Source organism: Opisthorchis viverrini (genome assembly GCF_000715545.1).
Source record: "Opisthorchis viverrini unplaced genomic scaffold opera_v5_32, whole genome shotgun sequence".
Lineage (NCBI taxonomy): Eukaryota > Metazoa > Platyhelminthes > Trematoda > Opisthorchiida > Opisthorchiidae > Opisthorchis > Opisthorchis viverrini.
In genome coordinates this window covers 1,662,418-1,672,170 of record NW_008751687.1, presented here as the reverse complement: position 1 = coordinate 1,672,170, position 9,753 = coordinate 1,662,418, and the positions used below count along the sequence as shown (strand labels likewise).

At 42.2% G+C, this 9,753-nt stretch overlaps 1 protein-coding gene across 1 annotated transcript in view; it reads left to right on the top strand.

Annotated features, from left to right (window-relative positions):
- Positions 1-787: 787 nt before the first annotated feature.
- T265_02534 (hypothetical protein) overlaps positions 788-9,753 on the top strand; it is a gene marked incomplete at both ends in the record, with an annotated part of 24,740 nt that continues 15,774 nt past the window's right edge. The window contains 2 exons of the mRNA XM_009166797.1: positions 788-858; positions 2,023-2,126. Coding sequence (XP_009165061.1) covers positions 788-858; positions 2,023-2,126 — 175 coding nt within the window. The remainder of the gene's footprint in view (positions 859-2,022; positions 2,127-9,753) is intronic.

Below are 9,753 nucleotides of genomic sequence, written 5' to 3'. Positions count from 1 at the left end.
GTGGAACACTGCAAAATGCTCGCAGGGCTAACATAAAAGTTTGGAGACCAGTGACCGTCTGCCTGGCCGGCTGTTTCGCAGAACACTGTCCTGGAAGCCTTTCTCAGTCCGTACCACAGGGACTTCTGTGGGAGTAACACCTGTATATCAAAGTTTTTTTATAGATCAGTACGATTAAACTAGTCAGTTCTAACCGCCGTTTCGCCAGTTACGCCTTTGTAGTATTTCAGAAGGGGTTATATCCCTACATAAGCAAGCCGTCTCTCGGTCGATGCATTATCACTTTCGCCAATGTCTTATTGTTACCCTGCTACCCCCCAAAGGATCAAGTGTTAATTAGACCGGCCGGCTATGTCTGAGCACCTACTGTCAGTCAAAACTTGCTAGCATATTTTTAAGGTCTAATGGACATGCGTACATATCTTATACGATTCTGCACGGACATCAACTACATATCATCTACGATGGTATGATATGGCACGTAAGTGGCAAGAAAGAATCCGACCATGGTGTGCTTACGTTTAACGGGATCTTCGGTAGCCCCCTCTGCATCAGTGCTGGCCACTGATGCTATGCCATCCATGATGATGGTGTCTAGTTGTCTCATTATGGCTCCCAGTGGGAAACATTTTTTTCGATCTGTGCGGGCTTGTAACCCTTCGTTCAGCCGCACCAGCGTCATACGCTTAAGTTCACCCAGAAGTGAATTGCCTTCCTAGAGCAACCATCTACAGAAATACAAACATGCGAACCTCCACCACAAGCCTGCTCTCTTGTATACCACAGGATGCATTACTCTGTGATCACATTCGGTCATTTTATCCAACTGACTAGCCTAGAAAATCTCGCGCTCATGAGGTTAGTTTCAATTGAACAAGCAAGAATTGGTCGCATTCTTCGGTTGTAAAACTTATTTCGTCACACTAAACCCACTGTTCGGCTGAGTATCATAAATGCCGGGGACAAATCTGCTTCACAGTAAACACACTCCAAATCGGTAGACAGTGTAAAAGTAAGATGAGACCATTGCCATCGAAATCGGCCACATCTTCATCCGTACACCCCCGAAATTCTAGGACAATAATGTTTAACATGTGTAAACAACTCGCATAATTTTTTGGCGAGAGGTTCCAAACATTCGAGATACAAAGTTACGGAATTATTGTGCGACGTGGAGTATGCCAAAGCTATATCTCTTCAGATTGTGCTTGCGGTCTTTTTTGACCGGACGCTTGTTCCAGTGCCTGTTTAGACGCTGACGCATCAGCTGAGACAGGTCTTATTGACTAACATTCATATTCTGTAGGTGACTTTCACATTCTGTGAAGTTTCATTGCCTGTCTTTGGAACAAATTATGGATATCCTTAATTTCTGATTCGACATCTGGGTCACCTTTGTATTATCTATCAATTAAATTCTTCGACACATTTGACAGAGACCTCAGAGCTACAACTGTTGTTCCTCAATTGCTACGCTTCATTCATACTACTGAATGGCACCTTTGTCGCACACATATACGAAAATTTCAAATTATCTGTGGCCGGATAGTAAAATGTGGTTGTTAACTGCAGTTATTAGAGTTACCACTGCTTTGGCTATCTTGCGGTAATATATATACCAAATGTGCTTTGGTATCAGAGATAATTCAATTCTGATTTTCTACATTTCTACTTCCTCTCTATAATAGCCCTACTTCCGTTTGATATCGTTGTTCAAACATCTATATTTTTACAGCAGGATCACAAACTTACTCATTGTAGCTAGCTTTCTGACAGAATAGTAGATATTGAGTTTCTCAAACAGTGGAAATATTAGTCTCGGAGCTCGATAGTCTGTTTTCTGTTGAGAAAAACTCACCACCGGGGTGTTTTATCCAACGGTATTCCACTAGATATTCAAAAATACCGTGAGCCTATAAAATGGATTTGTGCTGTGACATACGTTTGTTGCGAGTTGGATCAGGTATTCAGGGTTGGAATGCTTTGCTGTATATCAATTCATTCTTTTTACGACAACTTTAGTATGCGTTCTATGGAAGCACCAGGAGACAGTGGTTCTCCGAAGGCAGGTAATTTTAGTATGCATTCTATGGAAGCACCAGGAGACAGCGATTCTCCGAAGGCAGGTAAGTGTTCACGACAATTTCTGTGGATAGAAAACGGAAAGAAAGCTCATGAGGCGAAGCCCAGTAAACATGGATATACATCATCAATACTTACATATAAATCAATCAAACTGGCACACACCATATACTACATAGAGACTGACCAGGAAAGAAACCAATGATAAGCATACATGACAAGAGAATACTTCTAGTCGATAGAGTGAGTTGGTGTTTGCAATACACCAGTTTCGTACTCCGTTTTATTACATTACAACAGTGTCGTGCGTTTAAACTAAAAAACGACCACAAATGTCACGTCAATGGTGTCAAATCCCATGGTGACATCATACGTCACTCTATACCTATATTAAATCCCACAATGACAAAAACATGCTCAGGTGTCAAATCCCATGGTGACATCACACGTCACTCTATACCTATATTAAATCCCACAATGACAAAAACATGCTCAGTGTACACAGTAAAAAATTACGCCGCATGGTAAACATTAGTTCACTAGAAATGCGTTTCTATTGACAAAGTAGAACCGGTCAATACACAAATGAACTTTAACTGGGTGCAGTAAGTAATGCATTGTAGACACTGTGGAAGTGACTGGAGGTGATCGCGCTGATCTAGTTATTAAGGTGTGCGTAACCCTGAAAAGACCCCGCGATAGCCCGGGTAATCAGCATAACTAGTTACGTAGAGTATACTTTTGTTCAACTGTAAGTCTCTTCTTATCTGACCATCAGTATTGAACAATTACTCACCAGCTCTATTACGAAGTACGCAGTAGCACAATGCTTTTGACAAGCGTATGCTACAAGGCGACATTCAAGCGTCCTGTGCTGCTTCAAACTACCACCGAATAAATTACGGAGTTTAAATTTCGCCGAATTCCACCCTCGAATTATCTGAAGAATAGGGATATTTTACCATGAAAACATTGTGATAACCGCCACTTTTGTGTTGAATAGAGAGGATATCTGCTTGTGCACGTCCCGGACATGGGTTCGACTTGTTTTGGCTGGTCGTACCTTCCAATGGACTATGTCAATCATTCTGTTTCCGGTCTGACAGTGACTAGCCGGAATTTACCCGCTCTACTCAGTCGCCTTTAGGACAAAGCAGTTGCATCCATTTTGTAACCAGGCTACCTAAAAGTAGCCTAAACCAACATGTAGGAAAGCCATAAAATACAACGTGTAACACCACCTGCACGTTTTAGCAGCAGAAGAACCAAGGAGGATTAATACTGCCATGCTGGGAGTGCGTTGAGAGAACGTTCATCTATTTTAGCGCGAGAAGCAGGATGTGGTATAGATGAGGTTTGAACTTAAGCACTTTTACTGTCCGTGTTTAGGCCTGTAACGCCTACCCTTCTCCTTAATTGCTCCCTAAATCAATTTCCCACCGGCATCTACTACTCCCATTCCATTTTGTCTGTCTCACAATCACGCGTCAAAATCGTGAAATGAATACGACAATATGTCAACTCCCTTTCCATGACCTTTTGAACGAGACCAGGTGATTTCACATTGTTTTCATGTCCCACTCATTGCAACAACCTATATATAAGGACTGAACACAATCAAGCACACACGCGCATCACTCGCGCGACGGAGCATAGACCGGCTCAACCACCAAAAACTGTGGGCAACCAGGATCGTGTAGTAGAGAATCTGCCAAAAGAAACACGACTACCTGCACCCAAACGAACTCGGTGGAACTATTAAAAGTTACACTCAGGACGATAAGTCCTTCGTTTGAACCTTTCTATTTTTGGTATTGTATTGGACTTGATTAAGGTGCACCTAGTTGTTGTAATCTCACGCCCTCAAAGTGTCTCTTTCTCGCCTTCTGGTTTACCAGTTGGTTTTTGTTGTTAGCAAAAAATAACACTAATAGGCCTAAGTTTAATGGTTTTCAACCTGTCATCTGCTTCTAGGAAATCACTTCATTTCCACAAGCACAATGGACGCAAGACCTCGTTGCTTTGAGCTTTATGTGGAACGCAGGGCTTTAAATTGTAGGTTAGATCCTAACACGCTGGTGATATTGATCCATTAAGAAAATACGCGAAGGGATTTATTCCTCGCCCCAAACTATGATCTCCTCAGGAATCATAATTTGTTGGGTGGATTCGAACCCGAGACTTCTGACTAGTAGCTAAAGGCACTATTGGGGGGGCCCAAGTGATCAAATCACTCTCAGGATATAAGTCCAATACTCAGGCTAAAGACAGGGGGGCCCAAGTGATCAACTCACTCTCAGGATATAAGTCCAATACTCAGTTCACGTTACGTGACCCTGTGCTGGCTGACCTGACCTTTGACATCACATATGAGGGGATTTTACGACGTGAGATTTTCTGGGCAAGTTTCATATAATTTTTGAGTGATCAGGATGTTTCGAACTAACGGATAAAAATTGGTCTGTCAATAAAGAGACTGTACCAAAACCATGATGAAAACCGTGCAGCCGTTTCCTGTGCTTGAGAAACCATCGAAGTGTGCACATGGAGGTTCTTCAGGATGACCTTGCTACTCAGCTAGAGGCTCAAAATATACTCGTGAACATGGGGTAAATTTTATCCGGTGATTTGTCACCGCTCTCTTGAAAAATCCTGCCTGTGTTCTTAACCCCATGGATCTGCTTAAGCGCGGACATAGGAGGAACGATACGGGTGATTATGCAATAATTAAAAATTTATTAAAATCGAATATTGGCTATTGATTGTTGATTCCTCTTAATAGAACCATTGACAATTTGAGTACAAATAGATTATAAGTTTCTATGAAACTAGTGGACTGAAGCTACCTGATTAGCCCCAAGAAAGACGACACACTTCGTGGGTTTTCCAAGAATGTTCAGTAAACGTATGTGCAGTTTTCTCCAAGGATATAGCATGTGATTTCGCAAATATCGTACCAACTGAAACATTAGACCACCTTTATTCGGCATATTCAATTGAATAGGAGCAACACAGCGAAGAAAGTCAGCCTGACTTCAGAGGATTCTCCTGTGTAGAACTAAGTACAGTTCACAGGAACAAGTAAATCATTGTAGTTTTGGGTGACTACGTTAATTCTAGATGTGGTATTGTCACCTTCCAACGTGGTATTTGCTAAATGTCCGAGATTGCGAGAATATTACCGTGTCCCCACCTAAAATCAGTTTTCGCAAATGTACAACGTCCAGGCTGGGTTGGCGATAACACCGCTCTATTTAATGTTTAGATAGTTTTAGACAAATACTTCTTGCTGTGTCATAAATAACCTGGACGAGACGATCAAAAAAGGTGGTACACCCAAATTGATTTCTGCCTAATTTCCAGTCGGCTTATTAACCATAGTTTTTGATAAGCCAGCATCCTCCATGTGGACGCGTAGGCAAGCGTCCTGCACATGAAAGCTTTTAGGAAAGTATTTAGTCTAGAATTATATCGGTTGGGTTCACGCACAATATACGAGAAAGACATATAGTTGGACAAACGTTCTTTCACACCTTTACACGATCGTTTATACACCGTCTGGGACGGAGACCAGTGTCTACGCGCACTTCCTTGATGAACCTATAACTCAGACGCAGAAGTATGATCTGTTTCTATCTAAAATGTTCACATGCCGGTCGTTCTTGTTTGCAATCTACATGAAAACTCTGCTTCAGTCAGTCGCTGCGTGCCTTCAGTAATGGCCCTTCTCAGATAGCCATTCGCCACTTAACGGTTCGTATCATTTCCTCTCTAAGCCTGACCATCTTTGCTTGCTGAACAGTTGTTGCCTATTTATCTGCTTAGCCATCATTCCGAGTCGTTGGTCTTCAATCATCACAATAGATAACTTAGTCGTAGGTGCAACTGGCAGTATTCTACATAATATATGTATATATATATATATATGTCGATAAATAATGAGGACACTTTTATGGTGAAAATGCCACAATCAAGCCCTGACTACAAGCAAGTTTTGTTATCACGTGTCTTGCCACAAACACTAAACAATTTTCAATTTTGTTATCAAGGTGACTTGATTTAGGACATTTTGATGATCGTGTACACTGCTGAAAGATATTCACTGTATGCTTTGACAACTTGTTAAAATCGAAAATTACGGGATGAGCCAGCAAGCGAGATGGGACTGTTGCTAGCCAATAGCTACCGTTAGAACGAGAATCTCGCAGTAAGCGCTAGCACACCAAACCTGTGTGATATCGACCAGTGCATGACCAAACCCAAGGGTCAGGTGAAAGTTGACCAAAAGAATACGAGGCAAGCGGTCAGTCTGCAGGCTCTACAACCCCCAAAACCGCTAAAAACCTCAGTCAGCCGAACTTTTGTGGGGCGCAGATGCAAGTTTGCACACTCCCATGCACGCATGCCCTCATGGACGTGCGCGAAGATCCATCCCATTCCAAGACGCCCTTCCGCTGCACAACGAGCCGCTTGTGTTGTCGCTCCGCTGATAATGGAACCTTCGCAGCGAAATTCTTTAGTCCTCGGGAAAAACAAGACAAAGTCTATGCAAATATCTGCTAGGATTTGCCGCGAAATCAGATCAGTCTCCGCATATGATCACATTTCTTTCAGTGCGTTGTCAAACATGTATGGTGAATAGCAAGGGGAACTTGCTTGAACTGAACAGTTTTGTGTATGTGAGCTGAAATTTCACTAATTTGTGCGCTCCTCTTCATTTTCGTGGCGGTCCACACCATGTTGTTTGTTTTTCCACAGTCGCATCTGGTTATCGATATCTTACCACGGTCCTACTTCATTCTTATGTTATTGAACTGTTGGTGTGTTCGTACCATCAGGATACTGTGTTGACTGCCTAACTTCGTTGACGAAATACATGTTCAAGTAACAACCAAATATATCATCGACTGAAAAAAATTGTGGACACAAAACAGGTGTCTACGGACAAAATGAAAAACGCCGTTTTCGTGTGTAGATTAAATGCGTGGAGTGGAAAATGCCAAACGTCTGCAGGTCGGATACCCCACAGTCGGTGTTTGTGTGTCGGAGCCCCAGGTACATCATCATCATCATCATCATCATCATCATCATCATCGTCATCATCATCGAAATAATAACCACCGTTAGCAGCGAAAGGAGCAGCATCAGAGACAACAGAATCAGTGTTTACACTTATGGTCCACTGTCGTACTGCTTCATTGCATAGGTTGCCCAAGACAGATACAGCATTGCCCATCGTGACTTATGCCGAATGTCTGTCGCTGCTAACGCAACAAGATCATTAAGCTGGAACCGGTCGCATTTCAAACGCTTCTTCCAGGCTACACACTCTGCATCTATATTTCTGAGTAAGAGGTCACCAAGTGGAGATTTCTTGTGTTATTCTGTATTTTCTTGACCTACGAATGAAATCTTCTTTTACGTAGCTGGGAACACGTTGGTGATGTTCTCCTTGGCACACGGTGATCACTGACAGACTACGTTTCTTTCAAAAAATTGACATTTTCCAAAACTTGTGAGTGCATGTGTAAAAATTACAAATTCAACCTACTTTACTGGAACAGTTTGTGTGTTTTACAAAAACCGACTGAACCTGACCGATAATGAATGACAGCTAGGCGTTTTCGGTAAGCTGACCTTTTGGTGGTAACTGGTGTTCCTTAAATCCACAGGTGGTCTCATGTGAGAAGCTCTGCGAACCGTAGAGAACATAATGACTTCGCTTTCAAGAATCATTAATTTATCGGATAGTTTAAATGTAGGTGTGAAAAATACCTAGCTCATTGAATGCAACCGAAGGATGCATGCATGACGCCCGCATACCGTACGGTCTTGCTTGGTCGGATATGAAAGTCCCAAATTTACCTTAAGCCCAGAACTGACGCAAGTTGCAGTGAAGTATAATTGGAATTTTATTCCACACGACACCGTTTCCAAACATATCATCAACTGATCAGTTTCGAGGCATCGTTAAATCGTTAAACAGCTGCGCACGACGGCTGATGACCTCAAATACAGCCACATGTGAACTGCAGTTCTGAATGATTCGGAAGAGAGTCAAACTTTTCAACGTAAAGTTTCTTTTTTAATTAATTAAGTGTTACCAAGACCTAATGGTGAAATATATTGTTACCAAACTATCGGATTCAACAAAGCGCTTTGCCTATACTTGTAGCGTCTCATCAGACTGGTCAAGATGTCACGTCAATACATCAAACGCGGATGAAATACACGGGTGTGCACGACATTCAGAGCACAGTGGATTCCGGACTCGCCAGGCAGTGAAGTTCTGTTACTTTCACCAAAATGCACTGGGGAATCAGTTAGGTTGAAATCCATTTTTAATCCATGGATTATAAGGTGCGAGAGCATATCGACCTTCTTCACTCTTATTATCATGTTTCAGACATCCATTCATCTGTCATTTCACGCGACCAATCCAGTAAGAATTTTCCGTAATTCAGCACATTCCTCACCATATAATGGAGATCAGTGAAATTTTGCTGAGATCCACGGTCAGGTATCGGGCAAAAAACTACTGAGTTAACAGTGAAATCAAATGGCATCTTGTCAATGCAGAGCTAGAGAAAAGTGAAGATATACTGGGCAGTGAAGCCCAGATGATAAAATATGCGAAGCAGAGACTAGGCACTGGGAGAATAAAATTATTGGTGGAACAAAAGTATTTATTCGGCAAGAAAAATGTCAACACTGACCAAATGACCTTCACGACGCATTTTGTTGTGAGGTTAAGCGTTGAGTAAACACGATGGCAGACGAAACTTTGCCCAGTTAAAAACTACCGATTGTTTTTCAAGCCCCTCTGAAACGATGGCAGACAGTTGCAATTGGCTCTAAGTTTATCAGTTTGTATTTATTGAAAGTTTTATTTTAACTTCAGAAGGGATTGGTAAACATTGGCAGTTTTTTTACTGGGCGGCGTTCTTATTTGGACATGAAAGCTTCCTAAGCCCAAATGAGTCGGGATTTAATGCAGATGGAGGACCAATCAGCATGAACTGTTCGGATTAGCACACTAGATCAGTGCTGAATGTCAGCTAATACACAAATTAACCCAAATGATGAACCGTAAGATTAAGGTAGCCGAACGGACATTTGATTTAAATCGGGTTTGGTTACTTAATCTTCCAGTTCAACTGATTTCAACTGGATGCCAACGGTGAATTTCATTGGTCTGTGTTGCCATGTGAGTGCTACGATTGTTCAGTTAAGTTGCGTGTGTGAGGGTCGGTATGTGAGAGTATATGTAATTCAAAACTAAACTACTTCTGATGATGACTCCTCTTTCCGGTAAGTGTACACTACCACGTGTCAGGTTAACTGATCCAAAACCGCTCTCCACACGCTTACTAGTTCCACTCCCTTTATTCTATTTACACTGTGATCATTGCCAATTTCCACTGATTCGGCCGTTAGCCTCTGTGGCATGGACTGTGATCACCCCTCAAAACTTCAACTGTATCAGGCCTTCGGTGCATGTTCCGTCATTGGTGAGTCTTGCGCTACCCCTTGATATTTGTCTGCGTTTCTCGGCGGCACGTTTATTCTTTCTCCCGTGTTCTCCGATTCTGGTGTGAAGTTCTCTGACCGTCTCTCCTACATAGACCATAGGACAGTGGTTGCATTTAATCTTAAACACAATCCCTGGTT